The sequence below is a fragment of the Pinus tabuliformis genome, chromosome X (genome assembly GCF_031772625.1).
Source record: "Pinus tabuliformis cultivar Carrire ecotype Pingquan chromosome X, CPIR1, whole genome shotgun sequence".
Classification (NCBI taxonomy): domain Eukaryota; kingdom Viridiplantae; phylum Streptophyta; class Pinopsida; order Pinales; family Pinaceae; genus Pinus; species Pinus tabuliformis.
This window is the reverse complement of record NC_142308.1, coordinates 561,208,180-561,230,092: the sequence shown is the minus strand read 5'-3', so window position 1 is coordinate 561,230,092 and position 21,913 is coordinate 561,208,180. Positions and strand designations below refer to the sequence as shown.

The following is a 21,913-nucleotide window of genomic DNA, read 5'->3' as shown; positions in this document are numbered from 1 at the left end:
CATACTCCATTTCCCCCTTTTTAACTTTGTACAAAAAGAAAATGGGAATTGAATTACTCCTCTTTTCCAGATCGCTGCATTTAGGTGGATTGGTCAGGCTGCAAATAAATAGAAACTGCCCATGATAGTCCGCAATCTGGCCACTGTTATGTGACTGATGGAATCTGATTGTTGGTATGGTCTGCCCGCTGTTTTCAGGGTCCTGTTTCTGATAGTTCTTCTATATGCCTGGACTGAAGGAATGTGTGAACTTTCAGATTCAATAGCTATAGATGGTGTTTGACGAGCGTGTTCACTATATGCAATGCCTGCTTTTCAACATCCCTAAAATGTGCAGAAATGCACAAGCCCAGTGAGTACACCCGAATATAGCATATTAAAGAAAAAAAATTGTGCATTGTTCACATCATACTTAATATATCATAAATTATTACAAGGCCATATGGAGTCCAGTCAGCCTTTTAGAAGGGTCTGGAAAGGGTAAATTAAGTGAGTGAAATACATGGCAAATGCCTTGATTGAACAACATCTCTTAATGTGTAGGATCAGTATTAGGATTGGCTGAGAAATTTTCCTATTTCATTGATGTTTTGCCGGTACTGTAAGACTATAAGCATTTTTGAGCCGCTTGAGGTGCTTCTAAATTCCAACAAAATGTAGCTTTTCCCTGAATCAAATAACAAGCATTTCGTTAACGTGGATTACCTTGGGTGGTTAATATGAGAGGTTATTCTCCTCCCCGTGTAGGTTGTGCCCTTATTATTGTTTCACCATCAACAGTTAGCCTTCTTAGATTAGATTCCGCATTCATGTCACATCTTCTTTGACTAGAATTCTGTATTGTGGTGAAATTGATGAATTGCAGGTACTCCTATCACGGGAAAAAGAAACCTCTTGTTCTATTATGGAGACAACCTTGACACCGAATGCCATTCCTCTATTGCTGAATGGTTGCACCGAGATTCAACCACTACTTCAGATAATCGATGTAGGTTCCGTTACCTCATTGAAAACAACATCCTCGCACTTCCACATTACTCTATCTGATGGAGCACATCAACATAAGACTTTGCTACCATCCGCATATGGCCCACAAGTTGTCTCTGGAGACATCCAAATTGGATCAATAATTCTGCTCAAAAAAGCAGCTTGCACAGTGCTCCAAAACTCCTCGTAAGGCCCACCATTTGAAATCAACCTCTTTTACTTTTTCCCGCCTAGCCGTTTTTTGCATCAAAAGAAGGAAAATGGAATCTTTATTAATTCATTTCTTACTTGTTTACATAAGGTCCATCCGAGTCGTTGAGCTTGAAGTTGTGAAGCGCTCAACAATGTTGATGAAGGACACATCGACGCTGCAACATGCACAGGTGGGTTCAGCCCAATTTAGCTCTTCGTCAGCTGAAGATACCTTGCCCTCTTTAGTTACTCCACCACCTACGGCAACAACTACAACAATTCCATTCACGGCACTCAACCCTTACCGAAAGTATTGGTCTATCCAAGGTAGAGCATCTGCGAAGACATCATTGAAGGCATACAACAATGTGCGAGGCTCAGGAAAAGTTTTCGGATTTGACCTTATCAACCGTGATAAGGAAGAGATCCACCTTTCTGCATTTGCTGAACTGGCCGAATCTCTTTACAATCTAATTCAGGTTGGGCAACTATACATTGTATCAAATGGCACAGTGAGAGAAGCAAATCCAAACTACAACCACCTCAAGAACAAATGGGAGATTTACTTGTCTGCTGCTTCCACTATCAATCCATGTCCTACAGATGATCCAACGTTTCCCTACCAGAGCTTTCACTTCAAGAATATTGCTGAAGTAAAAAATGCAACTCCAAATACAAATGTAGATGTCATTGGTGTTGTTACTTCCACGTCACCTGCATCAACAATTCGACGAAAATATGGAAGTGAGACATTAAGGAAAACACTCATACTAAAGGACAGGTCAGGTTTTAGCATTGATGTAACATTATGGGGAGACCATTGCGACTATATCAGACAACATCTTTCTGAATTCTACTCTTTCGACAACCCACCAATTCTTGCAATCAAAGGAGGCCGCGTGTCTGAATTTAATGGCACCACAATAGGGACGATACCAACGAGCACTCTCACAATAAATCCACAGGTTGAAGAAACTCATCAACTACATGCATGGTTCCGTGAAACCGGCTATAGCTCTTCTTCTCCATCTTTGAGTAGAAACTATGGTGTTGCTTCGAAACGCGCCCTGCCACGAAAGACGTTTCATGAAATTGCTGGCATGCAGCCCTCTGATAAAGCAATCTGGGTTTCAGTTCGAGCAACAATTACTGCTCTTCATATGGATGACTTCTACTTTCTAGCATGTCCACTAGATTTCAATCGAAAACAATGCATGAAGAAGGTTGTGGAGCATTCTAACAATCTTTGGCATTGTACAAAATGTAACGGTGACTTCCCAGAATGTGACTATCGTTACAAACTCAAAATTGAGCTACATGACCACACCGGGAATCTACAGAACGTCGCAGTTTTCAATGATGCAGGGAATGAGCTCATGGGCATCACGGCTAAAGACCTGTTCCTACTTTCTATCGAACCAACTGATCTACAGGAAATTTGTGGCCGGATTTCAGGGCATCGCTTCCAGCTAACACTTTCCATTAAAACAGATTACTTCAACGGTGTTCAACGCTTGCAACCAATACTGATCAATTCAGAGGAAATTCAATATGCCTCTGCATGCAAGGAAGCGCTCACTGACATTCAAGCACTGTCCGCTCCAAAACGACCTATTGTTCGCCGCCTGTGAACTTTTTCTTAAGGCTTCATCTACCACGCCTGTTTGTACATAAACAAACATTTCCACACAACTAATTGTCTCATCTTTGTAAATTACACACCCATGTTATTATGATGAAACCTGTAGTTTTCATTGCAAATACTCTCTTCCAGTCATTCCAACATATGTATGTTTGCCATTTACATTTTACGTAATATAAATATCAACATTTGTAAAGAGTCACTACATATGTGTCTCGTTCGTTCTCTACATGCTACACATTGATCCCTTGCTTGCTAAGCTATTCATTTTATCGCTCAAACATGTCAAACAATTTTTTTTTTAAGAAAAGGGAACGAAATATTTTGAATCTTGTTTCTCTCCTCTCAATGAAAGATACTGAAATGACATATGATTTCATAGCATTCCTCATTGCATGTTTTCCCTTCTACCTAATGTACCTATCTTCACCGATGTTGAACTAAAAAAAATTTAAATCTATGTTCAAAATATAATGTTCCAATTTCACAATGGATGTGCACCCAATAAAATGAGATACCAAACATGCACTACTTGTTTACGAAAACTAACAACTATTACTTGTACTTGTTTAGATATGCCACCAAACAATCAACTTGCGGCCAAAAACAAGCGGCGGCGTATTCTTTATGCACAACAAAAGGATCGAATAAATGCACGACGTCGACTACTTTATGAACAACACAACAACCCTACTACTTCCTCTACATCCCTTCCCACCTCAAATGCTCTCCCACCTATACAAACCAACCCAGCACACGTTCATCATATCCAATATAGCCCTCCCCTTAACGAAGAACACCGTCGCTTTCGAGAAAGGATTGATGAACTTTCTACCTTGCATGTTTGCACAACATGCAAGGAAGCATACCCAGGAATGAAAACAAAGCTCTTCCACAATAGACTCTCTTGTTTTCGTTGTGCATCATCTAAATCTACCAATCATTTTTCTAAACTAAACAACATGGACCCTGGAGAACAACCCTGTGTCCTTCACCAATTAACCCAAGTTGAAGAAATGCTCATCGCACGTGTCAACCCCATTCTACAAGTCACTCATTCCCGTGGTGGTCAATATAAATATAGTGGCCATACAATTAGCTTCCCTCAAGATATCACCAGTATTGCCAAATACTTACCCCGGATGCTCTCTGACTTAGACATCCTCATTGTGAAAAGGCAAAATCCATCTGAAAAGGCTTACGAATTCTACGTTTGCAAATCACGTGTCCTTGCAGCCCTTGAATACAAAATAAAATATGACCCTTACTACCGTGATGTTCAATTGAATTCATCTACAATTTCTACGCTGCCAGATCTCCCTACAGACATTTCTTCTCTTCTCCACAGTGTAACCACCTCCTCTTTTGAACCCCATCAAACCACTACTGATACCACTTATAATCCTGATGATGTCATGCTACCTCCATTAGAAATCCAACCCTCTTCTTTCGTTCCAGTCCTCCCAAATTCATGTACCGAGCGTGACCACATTTGTAACTATTTGCACTCGACCCATTCAAGTTCAACAAGCTCTATCGATTGGCCTCCAATATCTCCAACCGCTATAAATGAATACAACACCATCGGCCTCCTTGCCATGGCATTCCCCACACTCTTCCCTACAGGCATTGCAATGATCATGCAGCCAAGAATTACAAAAGTTGAAATGCATGAATATGCTTTTCACTTGCTTCACTACCATGATAACCGCTTTGGCCAACACCCAAGATTCCACTACTATCTTTATAACATTCTAATGCGCCACTGTAGCCAAGCAACAGCCAGTGTCTTCGTGAAGAAGTACATTGAGAACAACTTGCCAACAACGGTATCAGACCTACGCCAGTGTCTTCATGACTCTCCGGATTCAATATTGCCAGAGCAAATAATGAGGTTTGGGTCAGCTCTACGAGGAACACGGTCTTTCTGGAACAAACGCCGATCTGAGCTGACTGACATGATCATGCAAATAGGAAGCCCAACATTCTTCTTCACTCTCAGTGCAGCTGATACTAAATGGCATGACTTGCACACGATCATGCCCACAAGTGTTCATTCCACTTCAGTCAACCCCTTCCAATGGAAAATCCAAAACATAATTAAAAACCCACATCTAACAGCCCAATATATGCATTGTAGATTTACAATTTTCCTTGAAGAAATCCTTCAAAAAGGCCTCCATGCAACCGACTACTGGTGCAGGTATTATTTAATATCCATATCCCTCTACATTAATTTTATACATTGCATATACATGTATTAACTGAATGTACCCTTCATGTTATATTCAGATACGAATGACAACATAGAGGATCCGCACACATTCATGGCTTCCTTTGGCTACAAAATGCACCAGACATGGACACACTTGATTGGGACAATGCATTAGAAGTTGCTAATGCACAGAAATATTTCGACCACTACGTAACTGCTTGGAATCCACGTCAGGCAGAACATCGAACTATTCCGCTTCACCAGTCAACAATTCATAACCCGTGTCTCCTTGACACAACATCAATATTCGCATCCAATCAATTTGAAGACTACACAGAGCTTGTCAACTGCGTTCAACGTCATACAAAGTGTCATGAATCTTCCTGCCTTCGTAAGAAAGACAATGTGCTTAGCTGCCGATATGGAGTACCGTGGGAATTGAAGTCCACTTCTTCACTTTTCATTGATGATAAGGGTCATAAAACCTATGTCCCTGCTCGCAATGATGAAAGATTGAATATTCACAACGCCGATCTACTCTCTATTTGGAGAGCAAATGTTGATTGCCAACCAGTCCTTTCTCGCCATGCTGTATTGAAATATATTTCAAAATATGCAACAAAAGCAGAGACAAGATCTGAGAGCTACCATCAAATGCTATCGCGACTATCACAAAGTGCCCTTCCAGAAGCACCTACTAGTGGTGTCATCCGGAAACTCCTTACAGAAACCATTGCAGATAGAGACATTGGTGCACAAGAAATATGCCATATGTTACAAAAGTTACCTCTCTCTCTTTGCAGCCATACATTCCGTTCTTTGAATGTCAACAGGGCTGTTTTCAAACGTGTTTCGCAAGATACTAAAAATCCTGGTTCGACACCAAACTTTATCGTTGCATATATGAACAGGCCTGCCTCACTAGAAGCATTGCCCCTCCTTGAAGCTGCTCGCTCGTGGTCATATTCTGCCCAGCGGAGAAGAAACCATTGGAAACACATATTCCCCCCAATGATTGTACATGTCTTGCCCCATTACAATGTCATTCCTTCCTCTACTAATCCTTCTTATGCCACCTTCTGTTGGAGTGAATTACTCTTGTATTTCCCCTTTCGAACACTCCCTGATGATATCGGTTCAAATGATGCAGAAATTATTGCACACTGGGAACAAAAAAAGGGTGCATATACACCATGGCATGTCCATCGCGAACCCGAAAACCCACAAAGCCCACCTACTGAAGATCAACCTACCCCACACACCCCCCCTGATTCCATTCAGCTGGATGAATGGCAAATCCTCTCTCAACTACACCCAGGTTACAATATTGAAATTGATGACCTCGACATGATTGGCTACCGCGACTTCGATGTCAACCACAATTGGTCACAAAATACTGTCCCTCCCCCCTTGCAAGAAACTGCCATCAATTTCATTGAATTCAACCGCTCACCCATTCAAAACCAACATCATTCATTTTCCAACCTTCCCCATGAGCATACATTATCCCCTACCCAAAGCATAGCTTTCACCGCTGTTTTTTCACACTTCAAAACCCCTTCGCCAAAATCCCCACGGCAGATCATCGTACAAGGAGCAGCTGGCACAGGAAAATCCCATTTGATTAAATGCCTTCACCAAGCATTTGTGGAAAACTCGCCAGCCAACAAAAACCCTTTATTGTTACTTGCACCAACCGGCGTTGCAGCTTTCAACATAAATGCCCTCACAATTCATTCTGCCCTTCATATCCCTATCCAGACAATGCATCCTCTCGAAGGCCAGCCGCTCCTACACCTGCAAGAGCAACTCCATCATGTAGAATACATCCTCATTGACGAAATGAGCTTCATTGGTCCAAAAATGCTTTCTCGCATTGACGATCGTCTAAGAGAGGCATTCCCTCTTCATCGGAATACACCATTTGGTAATCGCTCAATTATCCTTGTCGGAGATTTAGGCCAACTCCCACCTGTGAAAGACATTCCTTTATATGCTGGGACATCGCGTGGCACTGCACTTTGGCGCAGCTTCGACATATTCATAACACTTTCAACCGTTTTCCGTCAACAAGGAGCTAGCTCGTCCCAGGTTGCTTTCCGGCAAATACTCGCAAATCTTAGGAATGGAATATCTACACTTGAAGATTGGCAACATCTAATGTCAAGAACAAGTTCCTCTCTTACACATGAAGACAAATGCACATTCGACGAGTCCATGCACCTATTCGCAACAAACAACGCAGTTGTCTTGCATAATAAGAAAATGCTCAAAAAATTGAACATCCCAGTAGCACTTTGCTCTGCGGAACAACAAAGACAGAAAAATCCTACTACAACAGAAGATGAGCACCTACCTGCAAAGGTGCTCTTATGCAGTGAACAAAAAGTTATGCTCACCAGCAACTTATGGGTACATGCAGGCCTTGTCAATGGCGCGCTTGGGAAGGTCATCTCAATATTTTATTCAACTGACTCAAAGCCCCCAGCATTACCATCCTCTGTGGTTGTTGACTTTCAACAATACAGAGGAACACCGTGGGACATTTCACACCCAACATATGTACCCATTCCTCCCATCACAAGGGGTGCACGCCGTCAGATACCACTTCAAATGGCATGGGCTTTAACGATACACAAGTCACAAGGAATGACATTAGACAAAGCAACAGTGGACATCGGCACCAAAGAATGCCAAGGGCTAACATTCACAGCAATTTCAAGAGTGCGGTCACTAGCGGACATACACATCAATCCAGCATTCCCATTCTCCCGCATTGCACAAATGCACAAGAATCCATATCTTAAGCGTAGACAGCAAGAGGAATCATTCCTTGCATCAAAATCTATCCAGGTTAATACACTTTAGCCAATCATACAACCTGCCTTCCAGAATTACCCACATGGTAAACACCACTCACTACATAACGAAGTTTCACATACATTTCTTGCTATTACATTTAATTTCATATGATTTTATACTCATTTGGAATCGTTTAATTTATTTCGAATATTCAAACAAAATCATCAAACATATTCATTGTCAGTTACATTGTTTCCTTTTTGGATGCCAACAGGTATGAATACATGCTACCTACGCCAGTTGTACGAGTGTTGCGAAGAAATCCAGCAACAAGAACTTACATTACAAGATATGCAGACAAGGATTCTGCCACAACAATCCATGCCACTTTACCGTTTGTGCCCAGCAATTACGTTGTTAAAGAATATAAGGAAACTACTTAAAATTACAATTCACATCCATGAAAGGGATGCACACAGGCAGATGCGACATCAACTGCAGGAACAGCTCGCACAACATGGCACCACAATAAACACTAACTGGTGTTGCCGATGCCATGGCCCATCATGCATATATGATTAGCGGCTCATTCTCAATTACATCTCTACATAATGCTTTTATTGTACATATGCTTACAAGCCAACAAATACTTTCATTGTATATATCTTTACTTATATCTGGCATGTTTAGTTATATCTTAATAGAACTGTTCTCTGTTGTATGAACAAAGAGTATTCAAGTACGTGGTCCACTGCTCTTTGTTTTGGGTTTTATGATTCAACCAACAACTTTTTTTATAAAGAAACACGTTTCTCACTTTAGATAGGTCGATGTTTACAACAACCTATTAGGGAAATTTTCATTCAGCTCTTTAATTCTTTCTATTAGTGTTGATAGGGTCAAAATCTGCATATTGTTTTTTATCATTTACCCAGTTGATGACTAGCTCTGTCTCTCCCAGTATCTGGATTTCAGCAGTACCTTTCTTAATTGTTAAATTTTCCAGTATCGAAAATGCACTTAACTCTGCCCAGTAGTTGGTACCTTCTGCCAATGCAGCTTTGAAACAGAAACTATGGTTTTCCTTCAGAAATAACACACGTCCAGCACCACAAATCCCTGGAATTTATGGGAATTTTATCTCTCATGCATTTCAGATTCATATTTGCAATTAAAATAGTAGATGAGGATAGTTCTTGACAGTAGAGGTGTTTTCTTTATAATGAACTATTTCTTTTATTCTGGGCTCTTCACATGCTTGGTGATGCATGTTAGAGTGCCAAGTATTGTGAGTTCAGTTATTTTAGTTTCATATTGTCTAGATATGGCTCTTGGGCCTTTACTCCTTGGATTTTAGAAGTGCTATCATTTTCATTTTGGAGGACAGGTTTGTTCAGTTGACATTCTTTACTGTAGATTACAGCTGCTGGCTTATAATGTGGATAAGTTTAGGTCCTGTTCATCTTTTTGAAAGGTAAATGAAATGGTGTCATTGGTTGCCATCTGAAAGTTTTTTATCTCAATTGGATATGTTTCTCGAATGAGTTCTAGAGTTTTACTACGCATTGGTGCTAAATATGTCCTGACATATGTAATATCGTTAGGGTCTAAGATTTGATAAGTCCTACATTGTACAAAAGAGTTCAAGAAGTTGGAAGATATCACAAAACTTTTGTTTCATGAATAGGATAGCAGGAAGTTGCTCATCTAATAATGCACTGCCATAAAATTTAGCAAATACTACTTTGATTAATTCTTCCACTGATTTCTCGGAAGTCATTATTCTGAACTTTTATTTAGATGGATTCTCTCCCACAAAAGTTCAAGATTGTTAGTAAACCCACATGTTAGTATTTGCACCGTGTCATACCATGTGATCCTATTCTTAAAGATAGACTTATGGGTTTTGGCCCAAGCATTCCATTTTTGGAAATTCATTAATATTTCCCTTTGATATCTACAATTTAGATTTGTGATTGATGTGGGATCTATGTTGTCATGGGAAATACTATTGAAATCTTCTGAGTTACTAGGACCATAAGGATTTTTTATATTAGATCCAAACTTTGTTTGGCACCATTTTTCCATGCATATTAGAAAGGTTTTACTACTACATCATCCTTTAGAGATCTAGGAGGATGATTAATAATAGAAGACTCAAGGAAATCAATATTCAATGTTTTAATGAAAAACGTATTCAAATTATCTACATTGTCTTTCAAATTTTCAAATTGAGATTTCACTAAAGAGGCATTTTCTTTTGCTAGATCAATAGCAACAATTACTTTCTTGCAATTATTTAAGTTGCTTTATAGAGAATTTTGAGCTGCAAATATCAATGTTTTTCTCTTCCATAAGTAGATTTGGTAAATTTAGGAAATTGAGAATCCATTTCCTTTATTGTATGAGGAGACAAGGATAAGGATCTTTCTCCTTTTAAGATTCTTTGTAGTCTGTGTATTTCTTTTAAAATTAGACCAGAGTTTTCATTAAGCTCATGGAATGACCTTTTTAACTCCTGTGTTCTTTCTTCCATCTCAGTGGATTCTACGTGTCTACCAAATATATATTGTTTCATTTCAAGGATATCTTGTGCCATATCATCAAGATTTTGTGTTAAACAAATATCTTGGTCATTTGACTAATTTTGCAGGCACAAAAGATTTTGAAGCTTAACTGTATTATTTTAATAGCTCAATGGAGACCGCATTCGTAAGTGTTAATCTGAAAGCAGTCATAAGCAGTCATAAGAAATAAACTAAACCTTGATGCCCAAAATCACAATCCTAAAATAATCTGATAGCCAGCACAGCCGAACTTCATAAGATAGTATGGCCAAGGTCTACTAAATTTAAGGCATCCACAACACGCTGCATTTTCTGTTCTCTAAATGGTTAAGCAGGTAGTTGAGATGAATTGTTTTTCCATTGAATGCAGTATACCCCAGAACAGAAACTTTGTACAGAAACTACATGATTTCTCACAGCTGTCATTTTCTGCAATCCAGTACATGGTCCACTGCTCTGTGCTTTTTGTTGGTTAAATGATCTGTGTTTTGCAATACGAGAGAGCAGGTTGGGCTCTAGAGCCCAAATGGCAAGATTCCTTCTACATTAAACAACAAAAACATGTCAGCATTTTACCCTTCCATCACATTCACAAACTTGAGTTTTATATCATTTGGATGTTCAGCTTTCGAAGATGCTCCAGACACTCACAATGGGTTGCACACTGCTATTACTCTGTTTTCTAAAACTCTCAATTGCTTAGAAATTTGCAGATATGGACATAAATCCAATTCCAATATCAATTTACCATGTCCAATAATCTCAAGATTACAAATGATAAGAAGCCATCAAATGCATCTCTTCTGAATTTTCACGACAAAAATATGCATACCATTCAAAAGCCTCTCCATTTCCTCGAATTCTCCATTATAAACTGTCAATAGTTAATTAAAAGGTCAATACTGAGAGTCCACTTGAACAAAATAAGAATTAAGTGACAGAGTTAGCATGTGGTGTCAAAATCAATTCATAACTTTACACAGACTTACAAGCAGAATAGCTCCTGTTCATCACTTTACACAGATTACAACAAGCATTGCTTCAAACGCACCAAATGCCCAATCTCTCAGCTATACAACAGATTATAAATCTATAAAGAATTTAGTTTTACTCCACCCCAATAAGGTGTGGAATGTTATATGCACAAGCCAGTACAACTGTTTATAGTTCATCACTTGAGTTAATTGCTCAACGCCATGATTAGTGTGAAATGGATGTTATTGTTAAGATGCTATGCTGAAAGAGCTCACTTTCTTTGGTGTTGCAACCACAAGTGGAGCTCCTGGAGAATTTGTAATAGCAAATTTGTCATGCATAAATTTGCTATCCACACTGGATTCATCTTTTGGAACAATCTTGTAGCAATAGCAGCTTTTTAGCCCATTCTGGCCCTTGTAACACACATGTCGCTGTTTTTTACTTGCCGGAAGTTCCAGATGACAGAAAATTTACCAACAGTGGCAACTAGATGGCACTCCTGCCTTCCACTCTCAGTAACCTGCAGTGATGAAGAGAATAGATGTCAGAAATTAGTACACTTGAAGAGCTAATAAAGGTTATATTGCAGGCCAACGGTCCTGTAAGGTTCAATTGCTACATGTTATGAAGTTGAAGTCATTTTTTGTGTACCTTATCCCTTCATAGACAATTGCTAACTTTTAATACATTATTATTTGTTTATAGTGGTGATATTCAAGAAGCATATGGCCAAATTTTTGTGTATCTGTAAGGCCATGTTTGGAATTTGTGTTTCGGAGAATCGAATGAAGTGGAAGTTAGAGACATAGAAACTTTGTACAGAAAATAAATGATTTCTCACAGCTGTCATCTTATGCATTCTCTGATTATGCTACTTATACTCAACATTCAATTGTTATGGTCCGCTGTTTGATGTAGAGTAGTCTTTTCATGACGGTACAGCTCCAACACTTCTAGTGTCGAAATTGGTTCGCGCTATTTCTCTTTTGAAAGGATATACGCAGATTACATAATTGATCTTAGTTAATTCGAATCTATATTATCTGGATTCGTAAGCCCAAATACAAGACCTAATTGCTTTTACGGTAATTTGAATCTACAATTCCTGGAGTAGTATTTGGCGGTTCTGAGGTTATCTCTGTTTGCAATTTCATGACTAAGCGTTACTGCTGTCTACAGATACTTGTATGGTGTGATGTTAATAATTATTGCAGACAAGTTGGTTATACTACCAATTGCATTCCTTATTTCACAAGATTTCCCAAAATACTTTGAAAAATATAATACATGAATTTAAAATCGGTTTCAAAATTTTAATAACGTTAATGTTTTAGTTGTAGTGTCAACGTTGTAATTTACTTTTTACTTAAAAAAAAAGCGTGTTGCCAATAATCTTAGTAAGTATGAACGCGTTCTACACTTACTATATTGATATGAATGGTTTGGTTTTGGTTTTGTTCTTTTAATATCAAATGTACTGATACAAGATGGTCAATGTGGTTAATTGCCTTCGTCACTACTCAACTTTATATATGCCTGACTATCTATAGAACTCTCTTCGTTTTACTAATCCTATCGGCCTCTCTTTGTACCTTTTGGGACAATTGCTAATAAATATAAGTTATGTAATTATGTTGTTTTCTTTATGTGTTTTGAAGAAGAAAGTTATGAATCCTATACATCCATTTTAAAATTGGTATTAGCTGACCATAACGCTTATTAATCAGGTGTTAAAATTTGTTAAAAGATTAATAATGAAAAGATGATATATGTTATTCTATGGAGTGTGACGGAAGGTTAGTTCCAGATGAATAAAATGCGAAGGTTTCGGAAAAACAGTTCGAAGTACTCTCAATAATTAGGCAGAAAATTACCTAATTCAAAAATAACAAATCCGTCCAGGAATAATTTGTTAATAAATACCATTATATTACTGAATTACCAATGGAAATAGCTATACAGTGGAAAACTCCATATCCCATCATTTAGCACTATAATAGTATATAATCTATACTGTCATCTAGTGGTCGATGGTAGTATATAAGCTTTATGGTAAGAAGAGCCACTTAAAGTCTGCTACAATATTTAGATAAGATGGATTAAAACATACTGCCAAATATGCAAATTCATAAGTTGGCGAATAGTTTTTTTTTTCAAGGAAGGTTGGCGAATAGTTTGTAATCGTGAGCATCAAGATAAACTTGGCGAATCGCTGCAATACATCCCAATACTCCCAAGATTGAAAAAACGACAGCTATGAGGGTGTTGATCCAGAATTTCAAACTCCTCTTTGAAGGCTTGAATGTTATGTTGTAAAAGGCTACAGGAAAAACGAAGTCGAGAGGTAGGAACCCAAATGCGCCAATGACTGCAATTATGTCCTGACAAAATGGTAGCATCGCTGCAATCAAAGTAGCCACGCTTACGTATACTGAGCGTAACAACAGTCTTGGTAGGAGATTCCGTAGAGAAAACCTTCCATTGCTCACATCTCCCGATTTTGCCTCCAAAACTTCAAATGTAGGCTGTGAATATACCTGAAACACGACCTCCCTTCACTTTCACATTACCATATATGACTCAACATATCCTTTTTCTGTGGTTCAATTTAGATAAAACTGTAAATTAATGGATAAAAAGCTATATACCAAGACAAATGCGAATAACTGGACAATAACACAAATGTTGGCTGTAAAGAGCAGCCAATTCGGGATAAGGGAGCGCTCTCCGGTAGGAGCAAAGTTGTTGAATATGTTTCCCGCTGCCTGGTTGCCGAATGCCCAGTAACCCGATACTGCCACCGAGAAAAATGTTGATACCACCACTGTGTAGCATATGCACAAACCTTTGAACATTTTGCCAGAAACAGGAGGGGCCAGTGTTGCCTGCAAAACAGTATATGCTTATGGAATCAGTGGCAAGATTTCAGAGTTATGTACACTGTGTCCCTTTGCAGGAACTGATGTCTGACATATCTGCTTAGTTCCTCCTGCAACCAAGGAGGTGCCAAGAAGATGCATCTGATGATTCATTGTGATCCAAACTCTGCCCGTGGGGTATAGCCTAGTCCGTTAGATAAAAACTGTTAAGACTCTCTATGACATTTACCCTTTCTACAGAAATTTTATCTTAATCCCTGACAGAATTTTAAGAAACCCCCTGACTCCAAACTGTCCCAACAATACTTTATCTGTTTATCTGCAATAGTTATCTTTTATATTGTTTCTTCAGGTAGCTGTATAAATTATCAAAAACAAAAAAAAAACAAACAAAAACTCCTATCTAGAGTCCTTAAGTAAATAGTGTATCAGAAATGAGTCTAGTTGACCTGGATCTCTGGAATAATCCCATTTCCATATATGGTTGCAATCATTGCTATGGAATTGAAGACTTTAAAGGCCTTGCTGGCATTGCTTCCAGTGTCGGAATAATCTTTTTCTGGATTCAGTTTTGAATGTCCTGAAACAACCGATTCATGTAAGACTATTTAATCATAAGGTCACACATTTAAAATATGGCTATTAGTTGCATTGTTATCTGCAAACGAGTGATTAACAACACACCTGCATGAATCGATCCACCAACAACGCATAAGCTGTATAGCAAGCCCATGATGAGGGAAAGCAAGTTCATGTGGCGAAGCGAATGGAAAGATGGCATCTGGGACAAGAATAGCATTACAATGCCGAATAATATGATGAATTCATACAACTTCATGTCTCCATTGGGATGATAAATCAAGTAGATGAACTGCAAACATTTACAGCATATGCAAAACGGTTAGCAGTGGGTGTATTAATAATACAGATCTCTTTGGCTTTGATTCAGAAAAATAACTTGCTCTGACGATGAACTACACTAGTTGGTTCGAAACCCGTCGACAAAGGTCTTTCCTAATGTGATTTTTGCCGAAGTTCTGCTTACAACTATTATGGATCGTTCTGCTTACAACTATTATGGATCACAGAAACCTCAATTCATTAATCTTTCATCTGGTTACTGATTTGGAGCCATAAAGTTTGTGGAAATCCCCCAAAACTGCCACGTATTCAGGGGACTTTATATATTATCATATATCTTCCAGCAAAGCTAGAAATGGCAACCGAAACTAAGATCTTCAAGGTAGGATTAAGAGAAAAACCTTCAAGCTCTGGCCCCCAAACAGAATGGAGCCAATGACAGAACCCAAGCAAACTGCGAATTGCATCGGAGCCACTGCCAATCGAGCCCATCTGGGTCCTATGCCAAAAGAAGAAAAGCATCATCCTTCTGATAGATGGAAATTCCAATCGAAAAATCTAGCAAATTGGGAATGAGCCATGATCAATAAATAACACACCTAAAATGTCTCTGGCCATGTCTCTGAAACGGAGGTGGCGGTTGCCCTGGGATTCCTGGCGCTCCAACACAATGGATATGAGGTTGTATGAATAAAATGTGACGGCAGCTCCAACTATGAGACAAAAAATCCCCGCAAACCATCCCAACGATGTAAATGCAAAAGGCAGACTCAGCAGGGAAGGCGCTACTATGGATGTAGTCAAATGGTAACCGGCGTGCAACCAGTTGCCTGCAGAATAAACATACACATAAATTGTTATAGAGTGTTTTCAGCTAACATCAAAATATATAACCCAAAAAAAACCAGAAAGGAGACCTTTGGATTCCAAGACAAATAAAGCTCCTGCATCCAGATGATCCTTTGATTGGATATCACTTTTGCCATTTCTCAATCCACCCGACTCTGCATCGCTTCCCATCGTCATAGTTTGATGTGAATCCACCCGGAATCAATTGTTCATCACTTCCAACTCCCGGCACACTATCTTAGCTAACTAATGGAATTTGCAATGATTATATAGATTCGATCCACTCCGACCACCCGATCTGCTCGGACCACTCAATTATTAGTATGTGAAAGCGGAGGTACGAGTCAAGATGCGAGTCAATTTTGGATCAGAATGGACCTTTGATTCCCACGATTATTGCGCGACCCTGTTTCGTTTTTGTGTACATTGCTCGAGAGCTTTTCGCTTCCCGTCAAGTGGCGGTACAGTATAACGAAAGTTCACTTCCCACTGAGGTCAGACTCCCTGAGAATCCGGTTCCTTGATGACTTTATAATATATGGTTTGGTTTAAACATATTTTGGTTTGAAAAACTGATAAAAAATTTCAATTTTTTTTTTTTTCCTTGGTATTTCATGGTCAGAATATAGCAATTTTAAACAAATTTGAAATTTCATAATTTAAAAAGGTAAACTCGAAAAAATTAAATAAATTATTTTTTCGGATGCTAAACTTTAGGATAACTATAAAAACTTTTAGATATGACCATAATAATATTAATTTTTTTAAATAAACTATCCTTTTCGTATACGAAATTTTAGGATAATTATAAAAATAATATATATGTATTTGTGTGAGGGGCCATTTGTATTATTGGTAGAATTGGAAATTACATAGAAGCGTGGGATGTTTTAGGTCACTCTCTTGCAAGGGAGATCTATTCATTGTTTAAAATAAATTCTTTGAAGAGATGTACAAGATAACTGAGTAGTATAGTGTTTTGAAATTTTACAGTACAGAGAGTCAGGCGTAATTAGCCAAAAGGAATCATCAAAAACAAAATAATAATATGATGAAGTCATGATATACAATCAAGTAAATGGGTATGAATTAGTAGCAACAACCTGGATGGGGTGTTTGTCATCCCTGGCTATACCCCATCAACTTAAAATTGGCATGTTAACAAATCTGAATCACTAGATAAAATAATGTCATCAACATAAACAACCACCATTATTATTTTTCATCATTAAATTTAACATATAAATTACTACCAGTTGCGCCTCTTTTGAATCCACACTTGAGCAGGTATCTTTCCAACTTGGAATACCAAGCCTAAGGGGCTTACTTGATAACTTACAAGGCCTTATTGAACTTATAGACATAATCAAGCCTATTTGTCAGCTGAAAACCATCTAGCTATTCAATGCAAAATTCTTCCTATAGTGCTCCATTTAGAAAGGCATATTTGACATCCATTTGATATATCTTGAACTTCTTAAAACAAGAAAATGCCAAAAAACATTTAATAGCTTCCAACCTAGAAAAAAAAAGCAAAAGTTTCATCAAAATTTGGGCCTTCAATTTGAGCATAACCTTTGCATACCAATCTTGCCTTATTTCTCACCACTTCACCAAGGTTATTCAACTTATTCTTGAAGATCCACTTAGTGCCAATAACATTCTTGTTTTTTGGTCTAGGAACAAGTTCCATGTCTGATTTTTCTCGATTTGGTCAAATTCTTCATGCATAGCTTTTAACCAATTTTCATATTGACTAGCTTGTGCAACATCCTTTGGTTCCTCCATGGAAAACATAGCTACATGTGTTTGTGAAGGGGGATTGAACAACTTCCTTCTTATGAGAACACCTATTTTTATATCACCAACAATTTGATCAGTTGAGTGTTATTTTTGCACATACCTTGAATGATATTTGGCTTGAGGACTAGAGGGATATTCATTGTCTTCTTCTGAAAATGGCTCATGGACCTCCTCAAGATCAACATACTAATCCACTTTGACATCAATACAAATTTTTTTCCTCTTTTTGGTCTTATTATAGCATCTATAGCCTTTGTTATTATGAGAATATCCAATAAAAATACCTTCATCGACACTTGCATTGAATGTATTACCAAGCTTGTCATCATTCCTCTTGATGTAACACTTGCTACCAGAAACTATGAAATGCTTGACTGTTGCAAGTCTTCCATACAAAAGCTCATAGGGTTTTTTTGTCATTGTTTGGTATGAAATGAGCTTTGTTGAGTATCACCACTATTATGTGAATGGATTTGGCCCAAAATCTTTGTCGAACTTTCCTTTCATCCATCATAGCTTTGGCTAGTTGTTGTACATATTTGTTTTATCTCTTTTTTTAAACCATTCTGTTGTGGAGTCTCAGCTATTTTGAAATGCCTCTTAATGCCATATTTTTTACAAAATTCACCAAACTATTTTGAAGTAAAATCGCCTCCATTATTAGATCTTATGCTCTTCATTTTAAAATTAATTTCATTTTCAACCATTGATTTGAAATCTTTGAACTTCTCAAAAGCTTCATATTTTTCTCTGAGAAAAGCAACCCACATCATCCTACTAAAATCATCAATTATGATCATGAAATACAATTTACATGTGGGTGATTGGGTTCTTGATGGTCCATACAAGTCCATTTGTACTAGCTAAAGTGGCTTTGATGATGAGCTCTCCTTTGACTTGAATGATACTCAATTTTTCTTACCCAATTGACAAGATTTGCAAATCGTATTCTCTAGATTTGACAACTCGGGTAAATCCTTGACAACATTATTCTTTCTCAATTTGAATATCCGATCAAAATTCAGATGTCCAAGTCTCTTATGCCATAGCCAACTCTCATCAATATTTGATAGGAAACACCTCTTTGTTTTCTCTTTCAAGACATAAACATTATTGTTTGTTCTCGTAGATGCAACCATTATTTCATTTGTTCCCGCAGATGTGATTTGAAAATTTTTATTCTTAAAAAACACATCATAGCCTTGATCACACATTTGAGACACACTAAGCATATTGTGCTTCATCCCATCAACATATACAACATTTTTGGATTTACCTATGCCATTCGATAGACTGAAAACTACTTTACCAACAACCTTACGAGGTGCATTATTAACAAAAGTTACATTACACATTTGAACTGGTTTCCATGTCAAGAATTTGCTTCTGTCTCCTCACATGTGCTTGGAACAACCAATGTCCACATACTAGTGAATTCCTTCATTGTGATCATACAAAACAATACCACATTTCTTTGTGCTTTCCTTTTCTTTCTACACCTTGGGCTCTTGGCTCTTGACTAATTTTCTCAATAACTGGTTCATGCCTTTTATACTTAAGTCTTCTATCAACTTCTCTATGCCCAAATTTTTTACATTTAAAACATTGAATCAAATTGTTCAAAGGAGAAAATGAATTATTTTACGTGAGTCTACTATTCCTTTCTCTAATTTGTTGATTTCTTCTTCGTTCTCTGAGTTGCCTGTAGGATAAATTCACTTTGCAATTTATTTCTTTATGGCCATAATTGGTGTAGGTAACATAAACAACACAAAAGCACACAAAGATTCTTGAAAATTTTCTATAATTTCTTCACAAGGAAAGCTACAACTTGTAGTTACAAAATTATCTAGCTATAACCAATAGGAAGAAAATACTCCTTGATTTATCATCTACAACTGAAAGGAGATCCAACCCCTAAATATTTACCAACAACTACTGGAAGGAGCTACAACCCTTGATCTACAAGCTACAACTTTCCTAGCATCAATGATTCATCTTTTGTCCCTTTTCAAACTAGAGCCATGAATGCCAAATCCTTACATAAACAATTAAATCGACATCTTCAAACACTCACTGAAACATCTTCAACAATCTCTGATTACTATGAAATCCACCATCCACATCAACAACCTCAGTTCAACCCAACTTGCACAATGCTACAATGATTCTCTCAAACTTGCTCAATTGATTATGATTATAAAGAATTTTTCCTACTCAAATTAGACTTCTTTCTTTTTAGTTAACTTCTTGTCTTTAATTTATAAATGAATCTCTTATCCTTATATTTCTCCTACTTTACTTGACTCTTTTGAATGTGATCTACATGTCTTCAAACCCTTCTCTTTTGTTTAAAACTCAATCATTGAGTTAAACTACTTCAATATGCTCAAACAACCAATTATGGAGTTTTATCAGGGTTTAATGGAGGTTCTTTTATTTCTAGTGCTTTTCTAATTTTGGCTTAATTGCCAAATATTCCTTTAATCTAGTTGTTCCACCATCAGAACTCTAACTCGTTCATGTTGTTAATTACAAACCATTTCCATATATAGTTGTTAACTGATTCATTCCATAGCGCTGCCAAATATGTGCAATAATCTCTTCCAACTTCTGGAGCAACTTCATGTTGGCACCTTTGCTCATATGACTAAGGGCCATGACCATCGCCTTAATACATTGGGCTCCTTTTCACCTTAACAGTTACGCCCTTCGTTACAATGTCGCACGAAACCACTTCCTAGCACTTAATCTTAGCCCCTTAATGGTTTGTCTCGGTGGCCCTCTATTAGGCCTTCGTTTCCTTTCAGGGTTTGCCTTGCAGGGTGAATTGTCAGGTGGGTCCTCCTTTCCGCCTCATGTCCATTCATCTTGTAGGTCCTCTTCCTATGCACTTCTCAAACCTTCTACGATCAAGCCTATGAGATGACATCATGCTTATGTCATCTCCGCCACATGGTGTCATCTGAGTGGTGACACGTGTCACTCAGATATGTCCCACTAGGGTACCCAAAAAGTCCAAAAATGGTTGTCACATGTCCACCTCTCAGTGGGCCACATCATGCTAACGTCATAATCCACCTGTGCATCCATTTTTATGCTATGGAAAAATCACATTGTGCCACCTGTCTATTAGAGAAGAGAGAGAAACAAGGTCCCAGAGGCTTAGTTTTGCGCCATTTTCGTTTATAAAAAATTTCAATGAAAACCACCAAATTCAATGAAAATTCAAAGTGTCCCTGCCATTTTATTAACATTGTGATGTTTCCTAAGTGTACTCCATCCCAAGCCCCTATCACCTGCCAGTTAGCCATCACCAGGTCTACGATCACATGAAGTGGTCATGGTCATGGTCACAGCTGTTGTTACAAAAAAATTCTAGTGGTTTCTGTGCGCCCCTACATGGTTTGTGGTATAGAAACGAGCCGGGCAGGGGGGGTGTTTGTAGTACAATCATCCTCCATTATTGATCTAACGATCAATAGTATGGGAAAACCACCCATTGTGCCACCCCCTTGCACATTAATAGTCGAGCGACAAGGCCCCACACAATTTTACTGATGGGTCGGTGAGGACGCATGGTGCTTGATTGGTTGCTACACATGCCTGCCATTTAACTTTTGCCACCCGTCGGGATTACCTCATCCTACTTGTGTCATCCCAGATGCCTCTTTTATGGGCTCTTTGAAAACTTTTGAGGTACGTCTGTCAGGATGAGCTATATAGTGGCTCCAACAACAACTAATAGAGATGATTTTCATTGCACTGTTGTCTACCACATTTGCATGGTGGTTTGGTTAGCAATTTCGCCAATTTACTTGCGAGTTTTGGAAAAATGCCAAACTAACACACACCAAGGGGTCCTTCAACCATTATTAGCTCTACAAAATTTGACTATTGGGGTTCTACCTCTAACTGGCCATAAAATTCAGTCCACGAGGTCATTTATGATCTTCCACATACCACTGTAAATATCTTTGAGAGTTGTATCCATATTCTTGGGTTTCAACTATGTTTGAGGTGATTCGTTATCTAAGAATTGACTTCAAAGTTTCTGCACATTTTCACCATCAATGCTCTACTCATCTTATTCACAAATATGTTCGAAAGCTTTGCAGCACCTTTGTCATTCTTGGCA

At 38.1% G+C, this 21,913-nt stretch overlaps 1 protein-coding gene and 1 long non-coding RNA gene across 2 annotated transcripts in view; both read right to left on the bottom strand.

Moving 5' to 3' along the window:
• LOC149141255 (uncharacterized) overlaps positions 1 to 21,913 on the bottom strand; it is a 156,986-nt gene that overhangs the window by 118,457 nt on the left and 16,616 nt on the right. The window lies entirely within an intron of this gene.
• Positions 13,352 to 16,233, bottom strand: LOC149141256 (GABA transporter 1-like). The gene is made up of 7 exons (XM_089447429.1): positions 16,041 to 16,233; positions 15,723 to 15,953; positions 15,525 to 15,622; positions 14,947 to 15,133; positions 14,712 to 14,842; positions 14,032 to 14,268; positions 13,352 to 13,920 (listed from the first exon to the last, which is right to left on the bottom strand). The coding sequence occupies exons 1-7, from the start codon at positions 16,147 to 16,149 to the stop codon at positions 13,537 to 13,539; spliced, it is 1,377 nt and encodes a 458-aa protein (XP_089303555.1). The 5' UTR covers positions 16,150 to 16,233; the 3' UTR covers positions 13,352 to 13,536.